We start from the raw sequence: 16,662 nt of genomic DNA on the forward strand, positions 1-16,662 counted from the left end.
GTTTTGTCTGTGCTTCTGTTGCTAAGGCTAAAGAGAGACGGAGGAGTGTTAGCATTCCTCTCGAGCGACTGATCATGTCACAAGTGTGCATAAATCACACCGATACAGAGAGAGAGATTTGTATCATTTAGAAGCTGCACTCCACATGACAACAAAAATATAAACTAGGCCAATATTTTCGCTGCGCTTGCTACAGTTTTCTAGGTAGATTTTAGCATTGGATAGTGCGAGGAACTGACTGAAATTGTGTTTTCTTGGTGAATAATCTGTTTTAGCTCGACTCCCAACCGCTTCCTGTGGCACTTGCTGACTTCTTCAGGTGGAAGTTTGTTTAGTCTCCTGTGGCGATCTGGCCCACCCCTACATGTTTGTTTGCTTTCAGCCAACCTCGTTCTTCACACCATGCTAGGTGTGAAAAGGAGCCATTTCATTCTGTCCGTGGCACGGTCAATACAGACTTGAGGATAAAAGCGCTGAGAGGGAATGTTTGAAAACCGGTGAGGCACATTCTTGTGAGACGGCCGCATTTACACCAAGCCGAGTGTAGCAAAGTTAGACGTTGTGGGAAGAAGGAGGCGAGAACTGGCGAACATTCAAAGACTTTAAACAACAAAACGAAAGTAAAGACAGCAGCCCCTCACGGACGACTGCTGTCACATATAAAACAAAACACAACATAAGACCAGGCCTGTTCCTCTCTCGATCTTCACTGTCGTCGCTCATGTTGCTAAGCTAACACTCCAATACTTTAAAGTCGTCATGAAACGGAAGTTGCGATAGTCTTTTCTTACCTATTGTGACGAATATACGAGTGAAATGCTTCCAGAGAATGTCTAATAGGAAGAGAATTGGCACTCTCTGCTTACTTCCGGGTTCTGGATTGGTTGCAGTAACACGTCTCTGTCCATGCGGGGGCGCTCGCGAGCGAGTGCAGAATGAATGGAGGTCTATGGCGAAAAACCCTCAAAATCCACTTTTCTCAGGATATAATTTTTTGTCTAGTAATTTGAATGTTGTATTCGAAAGGAGATGCAAAGAAATTACACATTGCTGGGTGTTAGATTTTTTAGAGCCACTTATTTGGTTTAAAAAGTCTTTTAAAATGTCAATGACGTCAGAATGCTGACGTCATTAGCAGAATGCTAGCGTGTTATGGGCAACAACAACTCAACCTGTAAGAAATCGAAAAGAAATAAGTACTCGTTCATTCAACTTTCGACCTATAACCCATGTTGAACTTGCAAAGCCTACAATAAAATCTGAGATTTCTCAACGGCAATCGGGTGAAAGAGACACATTTAGCCATATAGCCCCATTGACTCCCATTCAGTCTGCACTCGCTCGCGATCACCCCCAGTGGAATTCTAATGGAACTGCAACCAAAATCAATACAATGGGGCTGAATAGGGAGTGCCAAGGCTCTCCGTAGACGGGCTCTGATGCTTCTCAAACAAGAAAAAATGTAGGGTGGGACTTGATTTTGTCCAATGGGAATTCATTGGATCATTGTGGTTTGCTATTGGTCGATCTCATGTGATTGACAGGTTGCTCTCCCACCAATAAACACTTCATCAGAGATGTTGCTGCACGAGAGTTGAAAGTAATTTGATTAGTAAGTTAGAAGTTCATGAATTTAACAAATATTATGATGTGTGCAGATAAATTATTTATAATAAATGCTGCAATATTCCATAAACAATAAGAATTGTTGATTCTGATTTCACGGTGACTCGTGGTCGACACTGTGTTCGTGTGTAGGACACACCCATCAATATGTCCCGCCCCAACTTCCTGTTGCAACAGGAAACGTTAGCTTGTGCTGGTAGATGCTGTAACTTCATCTAGGTATAACTCTGTTTCAGTAGAAAAATAAATACAAATTGGGATCATAGGAAGAGAACATTTGTTAAATACGTAATATATGCAAAATTTGAAACCAAGAACATTTTTCAAATGACAAGATTCAGAAGAAATTATCATGAGACCTGTTGTGATTGCACAAATTCTTTAATTAAAGGACCAAATTGTACATTTCAACAAGCAGTCAAATGACAAATAGACAACTGCATTTGTACCTATCGTCTCACCTACTTTCAGTGTGTTAGAATATTAAAATAAATCCAAACGTGATTTAAAAAAAAATCAAACATGGAAAAAAAAACATGGCAAATCATTGACATGGATGACATAATTTCTAAACAAATATTAAAACATTTAAATTCTGGAAAGTAAAATTTACCAGTATGGCACCACGTTCTTTTTATTTAAAGTGTAAAACTTCTCCTTAAAATATACAAACAGAACACATTACCTGAAAAAAGTATACAATATTTACTCCAAAAAACATCTCTCTAGAAGCCTACATCTTGTGCCGGAGAAAAAGTAAAACCTGGTTAGGTTGCAGTGCTCTTTAAAATAGTGCTTACAACAATATGAAATACGTTTTTTGACTATTTACAAACTTGTACTCTTTAAACATTTTTGTAAATGATTGTCATATTGTTTTCTCATATACGTGTTAAAGAAATTTGAATCCATAGATGAGCCAGTGGTAACTCTTATAAGAAATGTCTGTAAATACAGCATATATATGTATTTTAAAAAGAAACGTAAAAACAAAGAGGCTGGCCTGGAGGTTCATTTTCTCAGTGACTTCATAATACTATAACAATTAACAATTGTATTCATTAAACACCTTGCAGCACCATATTCTTTTTCTTTTTTTAACTGCTTTACAATATACTGTACTCAACACATTCAACAATGTAAGCTTCCAGAATCTCTTTTCATAGACAAATACCCTGCTCTTGAACTGGTTTTTAAAATGCATTATTGATAAGTTACGAACAACATAGTCTAATGACAAAAGCATAATAATTTGTATTAGTAAACCATGTTAAAAAATAGAAAGTGATGTACGATTTTCTCTACAATTGAGACAAATCAAAACAAGTTTGTAATATATTACAAGTTGGCTTGTACAAAATTCCAATTGAGACAAATCAACCAATTAAAACAATTTAAAGTCAATAGAACATGTACAAGTCAACTGTATGTTAAAATTGTATGACTTTGCCTGATTCTAATTCAAATTATTACGCCTTTGTCGCAAGACTGGGTTGGTTCTGGAATCACTATACACATGAACACCTGAATCTAAAAGGTAAGTTGATTTGTAAAGTTGATCTAGAATCATCTTTCCATAATCTAATCTCACAAAATGTAACAGTGAGAAGGGTTCAGATCTACATGTGACATCTACAGAGGAGTCTCTCTTTTTCGTACTGCTAACTGCTTTATTATTGACATCTCACATATTTTTTTTCCCGTTAAACAATCGGTTACACCCTTGCTTTTTCCCATAAATAATATGCATCCCAATCTTCTGTTCATATAAACATCAAAGTCATTTACTGCGATTCAGGACAATCAGTTTTGCAAGAGCTATACGTTGCATATACTCTCGACGTGATTTACAGTCAGGCAAGCATGATTTTGCGAACAACTTGCGCAAATTTGTGCAGCTCGTGTTCATTGAATGAAGCCCAATGATTGGCGATTGGCGTCAACACACTCACACGTACATATGTTCAAACACGCACCTGTTACAGACGGATTATCTGAAATTGTGATCAACTGCATTGTCAACTGGAAAATTTCCCTACATCTCAAAGCAGCAGTAAATAATGACACTTAGAGAAATAACCCCCCTCCCCCCAAATTTTTTTGACATAATATCAATGAGAATACTATCACAATATGTTAGGTGGAGTATTCGATATTCCAGAGGTCAATCTGGCTCATTTGAATTTAAATTAATGTAATTCAAGTTGGTAAGCAAATCAAGTCTTTTTTAAAATGTTTTGTTTGACAGTCTTCCCGTGATTGATGGCATCTCTACGGACAGATCTTTATTAAGTGTGTTCAGAGGTATACACCAGTGGTCTGAGGGTCTGGGGGAGGTAGGAGGGGCTCAGGAAGGGGGTGGGGACTGTTGCCGGGTGTGGCCACTGCATTGCCGTTGGGAACCAAACAACTTCCTGAGTAGGCCACACTAGTGGAGTTGAGTATAAAGCCTGTCTCCATCTGAAAACAAACAAACAAAAACACAAATGTTAGAAGTATTTCGCTAAAAAGCTAGCTAAAAGTGAAAAGGTGTCATAATTACGAGATTCCGACTTGTAAAATGCATTTACTTTCGTGAGGAACACGTAATTACAACTAGTAAACTCAGAATTTTCTGAGAGCTCCGATTTGTACCACATGACCGCTGTACCACCTGACTGCTGAAGATTTATTTTGCCATTGATTTGCCAGAAGATCACGTATTGTCATCTCGTATTTACGACATGTATCTAGCTAAAAAGGTTTGAGTGAATCTCAGAAATGGATATTGTCCTTCAAAATGTCCAATATCCGAATCTAAAATGCACCACATGGCTTCTGTTAGGTTAGCTAAACATAGCTTTTAAGAGTCATATAGGGCCCTATTTTAATGATCTGAAACGCAAGTATCAAACGTGAAACGCAAGTAACTTTGTGGGCGGATCTCGGGCGCTATTGCTATTATACCAGCGGGATAAATGACTCTTACGCCTGGCGCAAATCTAAAATGGGTTGGTCTGAAGTAGCTACATTACTCATAGGTGTGGTTTGAGCGTAACATGAAATAAACCAATCAGAGCATCATCTCACATCATTCCCTTTAAAAGCAGACGCACTTGTTCCATGGCGGATTACTATTATAACGGCGGATTTTCCAGGCGCACGCCAGTAGTGGTTCACAGCCGAGGAGACTGACGTTCTTGTCACGGCCGTAAAAGATAGAAAAGTGACATTGTATGGGGATGGTAGAAACCCACCCAAATTAGCTTCGGTTAAACAGGTGTATAATAATTTGGGTAAATGTGTAAGCTAGATTTATGCCTATTTTTTCACATCTTCATGGACACCACAATGATTTCCCTCGTGTGGAATATTTTTCCTTGTAATTATGTATGGTTTGCAAAAATGGCAACTGCTGCGTCTGTGTAGATGAGAGAAGCAAAGTGTATGCGCGTTGTGCACACGCTACATTATGGCCAAGCATGCGCCCTTAAAATAGCATCTGAATAACGCGCCACTAGGTTTTTCCTGGTCTGTGGCTGAATCGTTTTCTGAAACCGCAAAATAGCACCAGGGAACGTTTGCGCCGGAACACGCCTCCTCTTTTCGCTGAACCTTCATTTTCCAACGTTCATTCCCTAATTTACCAACGTGCGTCTGTCGAGGGAAAAGTCCGCTGTGCGTCAGGTGCAAAATAGGAATGATACATGCGTCGGTGTACAAAGTCAATTGCGCTGGGTGCAAGATAGGGCCTATAGTGTTAATACAGAACAAAAAATCCACAGCAAGCAACCGCGACAACAAATTAGCATTACTCATTAGTGACTTCCCTACTTTTGACCTAAATAAACAGAAACACAAACTAATTGCTGTTTTTAGAAGCTAACTCATCAAAAATAACTACATTCAACATGCAAACCAAAGCGTATCTTAAAGATAGACTTTGAAATGCATTCATAAACTTGGTTTAGCTTTATAACAGCAATAATTCTAACCCCCACTAATAATTCTGCACAGAGTTTTAACATGGATTAACACCGAACAGACAAGACTGGATACTGACTACAAGAAATTACAAGAATAATAGAAAAGAAATTTAACAACTCATCATTCATTCATTCATTCATTCATTTTTGGGATGATGAAGGAATGGTGTGCAGATGATAAGTAAATCTCTGGCAAAACCACAAAGCTCCAATAGCTAGTATTTGAAAGTGCAGTGTTAGTATGCATGAGGTAATGTTGATGCCGGATTGTAGGTCATAGCTGCTCATGCCTGACTGGGCATTTAAGCTCTATTATCCTTTCAGCTGAGAGCAATGACCCTGAATACAGACACATACCCAAAGCCCAGAATTTAGTGCTGGACATAGACTGATTTGTCTCCCTTTCTGTCTTGCCTTGCCCTTTCATTGATGATTCACTTCTCTGTTTAACATCCTCATTTCCATATTAGTTCTATCCATATCCCTCTTTTTTGTCTGCAAAAGTTGCTTACATTTTCTTTTCTTATATCATAACATGCATCTTTAAAAACTAGCCAATAAACAGTGCAAAAGTCACCACCACAATGTCAGGGTGTTGCAGTGCAACTGATAAGGGGTTCTGCATGAGCATGTTGCTAGTTTGTTACTCACAGGCCCAAGTCAAAACAGCCCACCCCAAGTCTCTATATGAGTCTTTGAGGTCTAGATATGACTCTGGTTCCTCCCTCAGTCTATTTGATTTTTTTCATATGTTTTGGTTATCAGCTGGGTGAAGTGCAAGTCTAAATGCTTATAAAAGTAATAGCACCCCTCTTCCTCAATAAGCCACATGATTTTAGATATAATTTATGTCTGTAGCACAAACAACAACAGACGTGTTATGCACCAAAGTCTCCTTAGCAAGCACTGCTTAAAATCTACAGAAAAAACAATCCCTATATGTGGAACAACAGCATGGTGCCCTACATGTGGAAAGGCAAGACTGTCTGGATAAATGAGTGCAGACAGGGGCCCATGGTCTCAGAATATTGCCTGCTGCATGAGCGGTCCTTTTGTGGAGGCTTCTCTTCCTCTATCTCTCCTTTATGGCCTTGGGCTCCCCATTTACAATAGACTAGATGCTACAGTTGGCTGCCATCAGTACAGCGGAAAATGCTGGTGGGTTGACCTGGAAGCTTACACTCTTAAGCTGAAGATTACAATCTTAACCACAGTCACCATGATAAAGCAACACAGCAGGCAAAGCAAACATCCACCTGTGTGGGGCCCCACAGCGACTCTCCAGAGACTGACAAGACTTTGTAGGTCTGTCACTGTGCATTATGCAATCTCAGCACATTAGCTTTGACCCATCAGATCTTGGTCTCTTATACAGAGCACAATTAGGTCAGAGTGAGCATTTAGGCCAATGGAAATAAAGAGATAGAAACATGGAGGGGGTGGAATGGGCCATGTCAGGGTTTAGACCCCAGAATATCTTTAAACTACTATCCTAGACAATCCAAGTTGTCTCAACATCACATACAATGTAAAATGGAATATTGTAAAGGGTGGTCAGAAGGAACCTTACCATTATATGAAATGTTAAAGACAAATTACACAATTTCTAGTGTGTTATCCATCTATACCAAATTTGACAATGTTAATACCAAGCAGGGTTGAACAGGGGTGTCCAATCCTCCTACTTGGAGGGCATCCTCCCTGCAGTGCTCAGCTTCAACACACCTGGATGGAAGTTTCTAGTGACCCGGAAGACCTTGATTAGCTGGTTAAGTGTGTTTAATTAGGGTTAGAGCTACTGCAATACCTTATCTTGGTCTTGGAACAAAATTTGTATCAACCATTAATTAACCATCTGAAATCAGGAATTAAGGGTGTACTTAGGTTTGTAGTTAAGGATAAGGTTTGACCTGTTAAAGTTTAATAACGATGCTGATCCGCTTGTCCGTCTTGGTTAAATCGCACTGTGCAACTATATCCTTCTTTAAATCTTACCTTACTGTCATGGGTCAGTTCAGAGCCATAATCTGTCAATGAGGGAAGGTTTGAAGGTGTGGCTAATCCCAGTATATGCTCCAGAGAGGAGTTCTGTTTGGTATAGGAGGCGTAATAATTGGGTGCGAACTTTGGCTGTTGCTGCTGTTTCTGATAACCCTGTTGATAGGACGAAGACCAGGCCATGGCTGCCTGAAACTGCCCTGCATCCACAGCTGAACTGCTGTTCATTGTAAAATCCACCCCTGAATTGTCAGTCATATTGCAGTCAACATGGGTACCCAATGTCTGTGTGTGTGCCTTTTGGCCATTGGGAAAACAAGGTCCATTTGTGACCAATTGGTCTGTGAAGTTGTATCCATGCCACTGGGGATCATTGTAGACCCCATTCGGAGGGGTGTCACTATCTTCAACTGTTTTCTGTTTATACTGGAATGGGACAAGCAACTGGCTGTGCTGCCATTGCTGTGGCTGTGCTTTGCTAGTTATCTTGTCACCAAGTTGAGAGTTCAAGTTGGCTTGTGTGTGTTCAGAGGCCCAGTGACCATTGTGTTCAACTGGTACCGAGTTCACCAACAATGTATCATGCTGGTTAAAAGTAGTAGTCTCTGAGTCTGTTGTAGACACCTGAGGAATTGCCGCCTGGATCCAACTCTCGGTTTTGTCGCAAACCGACTGGCCATTGAGATGTTGCTGCATACGCTGTGAGAGATGAATTATGGGTGCTATCTGTTTTTGAGGCCAGAAAGGGACTTGAGGAGCAGGTAGTGAGGAAGTAACTTGAGGAGCTGACTCGGAAGCAGAACGTGGCTTAGGGGGTTCAACAGAATCTAATGCTGTGGCAGGGTTTTGAGCATCTGTCGAGTCCTCTATCCGGTTCTCCAGTGAGTCGTGGATGTAGGAGAGGATTTCATTGTTGGTGAGAAGATCATTCAGAGATGGTATGTAATCCGGTTCCATTTCTACTTGGATCATCCTCTCATCCAGAAGCAGCAACTCCAGGTCCTCTGCGTTGAGTCCAAGATTTTCCAGGGCACTGAATAGCTCACTGTTAGAGCAGCTCTCCTCAGTTTCCAGGGACAGGGAATCTAATGTTGCCAGTAGTGGGTCAAAACTTGATGGCTCCTGTTTGGAGACTGCAGTTACACCATTCTGCACTGGACTCCAAATTTCATTCTCAGAAGAAGAGAAAGTGCTAGTCTCTCCTCGCTCATTGAAGAGGCTACTGTGGAATGACATTCTAGGCTCCATAGCAGGCTGGCAAACATAAACAGACTCGTCCTGTCTCATCATGGCTCCCAGCAGAGAACTTGGGTCCACGTCATCCTTTGAGCTTTTGTCCACCTTGGTCTTTTTGGTTTTGTTGTTCTTGCCTTTGCCCTGAAGGGTGTCGGGGAAGCCTGGCATTGGGTAGCTGATTTGGTACAGCATAGCTTCTCCAGTAGCAAAGGTGAAAGGATGCATAGATCGCTTCCTCAAATGCTCTCCGCCCTCTTCTTCTCTGAATAAATGAATAAAAGAACTTTGTCAGTGGACATGTAAAAAGTACTTTCATCAATCTCTTGCTAATTTGCCATGCTATTTAACAGATCAAAGGTGAACACTAGCATGCTAATGAACTATTTTGTATACTGTTAACATAGAAGTATAAATGGATATTAGCCTTTTACTTACACAAGCGGCCTCTGGGTGGCAATGATGTAGTCAGGCTTGCCATTTTTGTAGACAAGTCTAGCGTTAGCTTGTACCCATTTCCAACGGTTGTCCTTTGTAAGCAGTCTAAACACAGTCAGGCCACTTTCTCCAGTCTTGATCACTGCAAAGGACAATGCAACAGTTTGTAAACCCAGTTGAAATGTATAGACCAGATCTTTTTCTGATATAGACTGTTGGTTCCATATTCAATACTGGATTTAGGGCTCTCTCTTTTTTCCTCCACTCTTGCGGTAAACCAGCACAGAAAAATCAGGATTCACCAAATCCACACACATCTTGCCCATAAAACTTGACATTATCAATCGCTTCCTGTGAACCACACTGAATAAGGGTACTGTCACTTGTTCAGGTATTTGTCTAAGCAAACAGGGTTAATGTATTTTAGTGTCACTATAGTTTATTTTAGACACCAAGCCTTTGGCAACAATATCAGCATGCATCAGCAGAAAGACAGTTCAACATAGCTGTTTCTGAATCTTAATGGTATTCATTCAATCACATTATTGGTGGTTAAATTGAACTTTCTTTCTGAATTGAACAATAAAACCCCAAGATGACAAATCTGAAGAAATCGGAATATCTTACTCCTGACGTGGTTCTCGGCGCAGTAGAGCATATCGGCTGCATGGATGAACTGATACCCTGAACCTCGAACTCGCAGCTCTGCCTCTGTGTAGCCAAGAACGATTTTACCCCTAAAACACAGACAAACCAAAATCAGTGATTTCTTGTATTACGAAGATACCATATAACTAGGATAAAAACACTTTTACACAGTGCATGTTGTTTTATATATATGTATACATTTAAAGAATTGTTCAGCATTACTTAGCATCACAGGCCATTGGTGTGAAGTCCAACTTGTGTTTGGTTCTAAAAATCATGTTCTTGGTTCGGATCTCCATTATGGAAGGAGGCTGTAGGGGCGTTGCTATGGCAAACAGGGCGAGCTGGGGTGGCATTTGGCCTCCGTCATCCAATTGTCTGTTCTGTCCATGCAGGAATTTCAGACGCCCTAGAAGATTCAGGGCCTTAAAGGGGCATAAATAAAAACAAACCTTGAAATACCTTTTATACAAAACGGCATAACGTGGAAAATATCAAAGTGGAATTTGATATTCAAAGAGGATGTATTTAAACTTCTAAAATGTAAACTTCACAAAATCTAATTCAAAATATTTAAAATACATGGCAAGTACAATAAAAAGAATAACAACAATATGCCATGCAGAACAAACAAAAAAATCATGTCGTATTGCATTTGCATGAATGCACATGTAATGCATATGTACATACACAGCTGGAGTTAATGATTTTGTTGGCATGCCCTTGGTGAACCACACAATTTGTCTCTGACTCAATGTGGCAATAGAGTTCAAGCTAGGTCATCTATCAATAAAGGCTGTACAACCTGTCTAGAATGTGTCATATCTGAATGTTTTCATTTTTTGTGACTGGTTACTAAACCTTACAGCTTTTGTTCTGATTGGCGGAGATTATGACATCCACGAGTGAGTATTTTATGTATGTCATCTGTGATTTATTTAGTGTCACCTATAAATATGCACACACACACAAAAAAAAAAAACACTACACATTTCATGGCTGGAAGGCACTCTCGACAACCTATTTTTCATGTCATTCCAATTCTGGGTGAGCTATTCCTTTAAAGGAGTAGTTCACTTTCAAATGAAAATTAGCTCATGGTTTACTCACCCTCAAGCCATCCTAGGTGTATATTACTTTTTTCTTTCAGACGAATACAATCTGAGTTATATTAACAAATATCCTGGCTCTTCCAAGTTTTATAATGGCAGTGGATTGCAACCAACAGATTGAAGCTCAAAAACGTGCATCCATCCGTCATAAACGAACTCCAAACGGCTCCAGGGGGTTAATAAAGGCCTTCTGAAGCAAAACGATGAGTTTGTGTAAGAAAAATATTAAAGCAACACCAAGTAGCTTTTGCTCTCGGGGTCCCCCTACAGTTGGGAAACAGTATTGTCTTCTACTGCGGTCGTAAAATCTCACGTCTTGTTCAGACTGCGCTTGAAATGTCTTCATCCCGGGTACAGTGGCATATATTTCAGAATGTCATATGAATATAATTTCATGGGTTTTATTTTTTACAAACGCCAAAAGATCGCATAGCTCACGTTTACAAGCCAGCGTCATTATAGTAGCCTATTGGCTACTGTTTTACAGAATGCTAATTCAATTCAATGTTTGTGTGGTAGGTAATAACCATATATCGTCAATATTATCAGGCTACCATAGATGAAAGTTGCAAAGTTGAAAAATCGATTTGCATTATAGCCTGAGGCAAGACACTTTCACCAGAAAAAAAACAAAACAAACATGACTATCAGCCTGCAGTCATTAGGCTACTTAGCCTAAAAGATAATTTTGTCCGTCTAATCATGTATTATTTACTTGCAAGAATGTAGCTCCTACCAAACTTGTACACGCCGTTTAGACATAGGCTTACTTCTGACATTTTTTTTTTTGTCCGTTGCTGCTTTGGCCATGACAAAAACATACGCACGAAAGCTGGAAAACAAACGCTGGTTGGCCTCTCACGTCCAAATTTGAGGAAGTGGTGGGGGAAGTGACGTATGCCGTAAAGCAGTCGAATTTTGTAGTTCTTTTTGTGCTCGGGTTACTACCCGAACCCCAAAGTTACGTAGTGCCAGTAAAAGCGATACAGACCCCGTCAGGCTATGGCAGACCTGTCATTCAACCTATTGTAAGTCGATGTACCATCACAAGGGTCTTGGAAATATATTATGAAGGTTGAAAAGCTACATAGTGTTGCTTTTATATTTAAAACTTTATAAAGTAAAATAACTAGCTTCCGGCCAAACAAACATACGGATTCCACTTAAGTGTAAAAAGCAACTTGTGCGAGTAATGCGATGTACTGCTGATATTTACGCTAGGCCATGACGCACTACGCTAAGTTGCGAATTAGGGGCAAGTAGACTGTGTATGGTCGTTTGGTCAGAAGCTAGAATTTTACTTTGTAACGTGTTATATATGAATAATTTTCATACACAAACTCATCGTTTTGCTCCAGAAGGCCTTTATTAACCAACAGGAGCCGTTTGGAGTTCATTTACGATGGATGGATGCACGTTTTTAAGCTTCAATCTGTTGGTTGCAATCCACTGCCATTATAAAGCTTGGAAGAGCCAGGATTTTTTTTATATAACTATGATTGTATTCATCTGAGAGAAGAAAGTCATATACACCTAGGATGGCTTGAGGGTGTGTAAATCATGGGCTAATTTTCATTTTAAAGTGAAATTTTTTTGTGGCGGCTTGTGCAATACCTGATTTAAATTAGTCCTGCAACAAATGCCTCATGGTACGTTTACACGACAACGATGTACTAAAAACGGCAACGTTTTTCTTTTGCATTTTTCGCATACAGACGACACCATTGTCAAAACGATGACATCTGCGAAATCTGCGGATTTGCGAAAAATGACTAAAAATGCTGTTTCTGCTGCCAGGCCAGTAGTTGGCAATGTCACTTTGTAAAGAAACACTACGCGCATATAGACTGAACACGTAAAATACGCATGTGCATGACGTTACCATTTTTACAAATTCACACTTTTGTAGTTTACACATGGGCGATAACGGTATCTTTTTCAAAAACTTGTACTTTGAAACCCGTTTTCAAAAGTTAGCTTTTTTCAGGCCCCCAACATATGGTTGTTGTGTAAATGAATGGCCAAAACGCATAAAAAGTTGCAAACGGTGTCGTGTAAACATCCCCTTGGCAATGACTTCATGAAGTATTCATACAGAGACACGCATTAGTCACATTAGTGACGTCTATATTTAATTTGACGCAAACAAAAACAAGGCTTTCAGCGCGAGTTTCCGATTTAGGGGTGTGCCAACTAAATACTGACGGTGGAAGCTAATTGGCCATAATTGCATTTTCATTGTGAACCTCCCAAGAGAACTTAACGGTTGCATTCTAAAATACCAAGCGGACCAAAAAATAAAGAAACGTAATGGAAAAGAGCTTGAGGTTGCTTGTATTTATAGCTCATGCTAATGAATTTCTCTAAGCACACAGGGAGACCCCTGTTAGCTTTCCACTGTGTAGTCATGCTATTCTTGAGGGAGATTGATTCGGTTAAGATGGAGTGGAGAGGAAAGAAAGTAAAAGAGAGAGACTGAGAAAAATAAAGGCCAAGAGAATCCAGAGAATCCTGCAGTACTGAGTTTTGCACGCATACAGATATCTTTACTACCGCATTGCCAAGATTAGCAAAGAAAGAGACAGCTGTCTGGCTGGAGAAAATGAATGGGAAAAATATTTTCGGAATAAAGACTGCTGAAAGAGTCAGTGGTCACTCTTGCACTCTATAGCTAAAGTCAGATTTTCCTCAAATTAGCTTCAATTTAGGCTAACTTGAACAGGTTCTTGTACTTCTTGTTGTTTTGCAAATTTTTTCTAGCACAAATTAAAACCTTTTCCTCATGACCCTATTGCTCCTTTAAGAGGGATTACAGAGGTGTTCCAACAATTCTGATCTCTGGCTGCAATCCGTGCTAACCTAGATGCTAACTCGCTCTGTAATCTGGAACATCAGGGCTTAGAGACTCTGAATAGCAAGGTATATTCCAACATACAAGCATTTCCTAATATTACATTAGCAGTTCCTATGTAGACAACTCACTAGGTTTTTAGAGCAAAAGGAAAGCTTTAGCCCAGCTTAGCTGGTTGACACTGACCAGGAATCCAGAGGAATTGTCTAGGAGGCATCGGAAACGACAGACAAAATTTCTCTCCAGGAAAGAGGAGTTTTCTGGAGGCAGCTGGTCAGGGTTGCACATCACCAGAGACATACTTGGGGCAGGATCTCCATCTAAGAGAAACAAAGAAGAAAGACACGCTTTCAGACTTGGTGGCGTGTCTAGATTTTTTCAATAAGGGGTCATCATTGGATTATCCAATGACCACCATTTCTGTTTTTATCCTTTCTGTTTGCTGTTATCCTTAATTAAAATGGACGTTTTAGTGACCATAACATTTATTTGGCAACTCCAGGAGCTTCCACTAAAGGTCAAACCACCCTCGTCTCTCATTTTTTTTTAAACAAAAAAACAACAAAAAACCCTCTCTTTCATATTCAGTTACTCTCTTCTAACTCAGCTGCTCTAAACTTATTCATTTGAATATATGTTTAAATTATTTGAGTCTTTTATCAATAATTTGTACTTTTTGGTTTGCGTCCATCAAGTTCCAAATAAAAAAAGGAATGAAATGAAACCCCTTTTATATATAAAACATGAATTCACTGGTTCATCAAAACATAGGCACTGCCACATGGTTATTTGATACATAAGTACATTTTTGCAGAATTTCGAGCAAAATTAACTATATAAAAACCAATAGATAGTGCTACCATGATATAAAATGATATATTTCCAGACCTTGTGAGGATTCTTCTGTCTGTTTGCTGGTTGGAGGCGGGTTCAGAGCCCAGTGCAAGTTGTGTCTGAAGGCCTGCTGGTCTTCAGTATGAATGAGATCAAACACATTTTGATGCATCACATCCGTCTGGGTGATCGAGAGACAGATGAAGAGGGACAGTATGAGAGAAATAATGTTAAAAAAGGATGCAACATTATTTTATGGGTTTTAAAATTTTTAGGGCCAATTACAAATGTATCAACTACTATTCAAAATTTGAGATTGATAAGATTTTTTTATGTTTTTGAAAGAAGTATCTTATGCTTTTGATCAAAAATACAGTAAAACTATTATGAAATATTATTACAATATAAAATAACTGTTTTCTATTAGAATATATTTTAAAATGTAATTTATTCATGTGATGCAGAGCTTTAATTAGGCTACTCATTACATCATTACACCAGTCTTCAGTGTCACATGATCCTTCAGAAATATATTTGGATATACTGTATGTATATATATATGAGTGTATATGTATATATACAGTATTTATGTATTTATACACACACATATATTTTTTATATATTTTATATATTTATATCATTATATATTTACAAACCTTTATGTTAATCGCGATTAAATGATTTGACAGCACTATATATATATATATATATATATATATATATATATATATATATATATATATGTAAGAACAAAAGGAGGACACTGTAAGCACATCAAATAAATAAGTATAGTGATGCCACAGTTGGATAATTCATAAGTAAATTATGATGAATTGGATTAGACCGTGCCAGACTGAATCTCAGAGTAAAGCCTATTTGATTAAGCTCATTCAATTTCTACTGCATTCAAGCTGCTCCTCGAGAGACATCGCAGTATTATTCAGTATTAGGCAGATCTGATGAGTATATATATGTGTGTGTGTGCTAAGAATAGAGATGAGAAGTATGGAATGATTATCCAACAGCTGAGCCTGACGTCATTTTGATTCTGGGAATATGTACGTACAGGGGATACTTATCAATCAGATTAAAACTGTGTCCTGACCTCAGTTAAAATGTGAACAGACAAACTACATGCCATGCAAAACTTGTTACATCACGCCTGATTTGGAAATAATTCAGCTGCATAAGCAGCCTACTTCAAAATAAAGGCCAATTCACATTAAAAGAATTACAGTTCGGAACATAATGTGGAGAAACATTTTTCATTTAAATATGTTTAGTTAGTATTTCATGAAGATATAAACAGCATTATCCAATCCCAAAATTCAGGTTCCAGTGATATTACTTCAGCTGTGTATTGGATTAGTATTATAACAGTGACTGTATGATAAATAGCCTACAGTATCACTGTGTCCTAAATCAAATACTTCCCTTCTATACATTATGCAAAAAACAGTGTACGCCAAAAAGAGTAGTATTCGTAAAACAGTAGGCGACTTCCGGCGAGGTTCTGAAGTGTGCATTCAATGCCCATGAGGCCACGGGTGAGGATTTATGAATGGCAATGAAGCAACGCAACTGACGCTGGAAGGTCACGTGACACTAACAACATGACGGATGTAGTATGTCCGAATTTCATTCATACTCCTATTCATACTATATAGAGCAGACTTATAAAGTAAATTCTAATTCAAATGTAGTACATACCTACTCAGACAGTACGGGATTTTGGACGCAGCGAATGTGTTTATGTAAGAGACTGTTGAGAAGGATAATTACCTGGTGGAATCCTAAATAATCCTGGATGGTGTGAGAACAGTAGAAAACAATCCCCTCAGCAGTGACCACCAACACAAAGCCATTGAGCGCCTGTGACCACACATGAACGAACAAAGAAACACAGAAAATAAAACTATTAGTTTACTGGTCATTATGGGTCAGATAGACAACCTGC

General features: G+C 39.0%; 1 protein-coding gene across 1 annotated transcript in view; it reads right to left on the minus strand.

Annotated features, from left to right (window-relative positions):
• Positions 1 to 1,995: 1,995 nt before the first annotated feature.
• Positions 1,996 to 16,662, minus strand: part of ahr1b (aryl hydrocarbon receptor 1b) — a 45,428-nt gene continuing 30,761 nt past the window's right edge. Inside the window, exons 4-11 of the mRNA XM_084417926.1 lie at positions 16,488 to 16,577; positions 14,760 to 14,886; positions 14,058 to 14,191; positions 10,131 to 10,333; positions 9,888 to 9,997; positions 9,261 to 9,402; positions 7,587 to 9,087; positions 1,996 to 4,086 (exon numbers count right to left, since the gene is read on the minus strand). Of these exons, the coding sequence (XP_084274052.1) occupies positions 3,925 to 4,086; positions 7,587 to 9,087; positions 9,261 to 9,402; positions 9,888 to 9,997; positions 10,131 to 10,333; positions 14,058 to 14,191; positions 14,760 to 14,886; positions 16,488 to 16,577 (2,469 nt within the window). The 3' untranslated portion in view covers positions 1,996 to 3,924. The remainder of the gene's footprint in view (positions 4,087 to 7,586; positions 9,088 to 9,260; positions 9,403 to 9,887; positions 9,998 to 10,130; positions 10,334 to 14,057; positions 14,192 to 14,759; positions 14,887 to 16,487; positions 16,578 to 16,662) is intronic.

The sequence above is a fragment of the Rutilus rutilus genome (assembly GCF_951802725.1).
Source record: "Rutilus rutilus genome assembly, chromosome: 8".
Classification (NCBI taxonomy): domain Eukaryota; kingdom Metazoa; phylum Chordata; class Actinopteri; order Cypriniformes; family Leuciscidae; genus Rutilus; species Rutilus rutilus.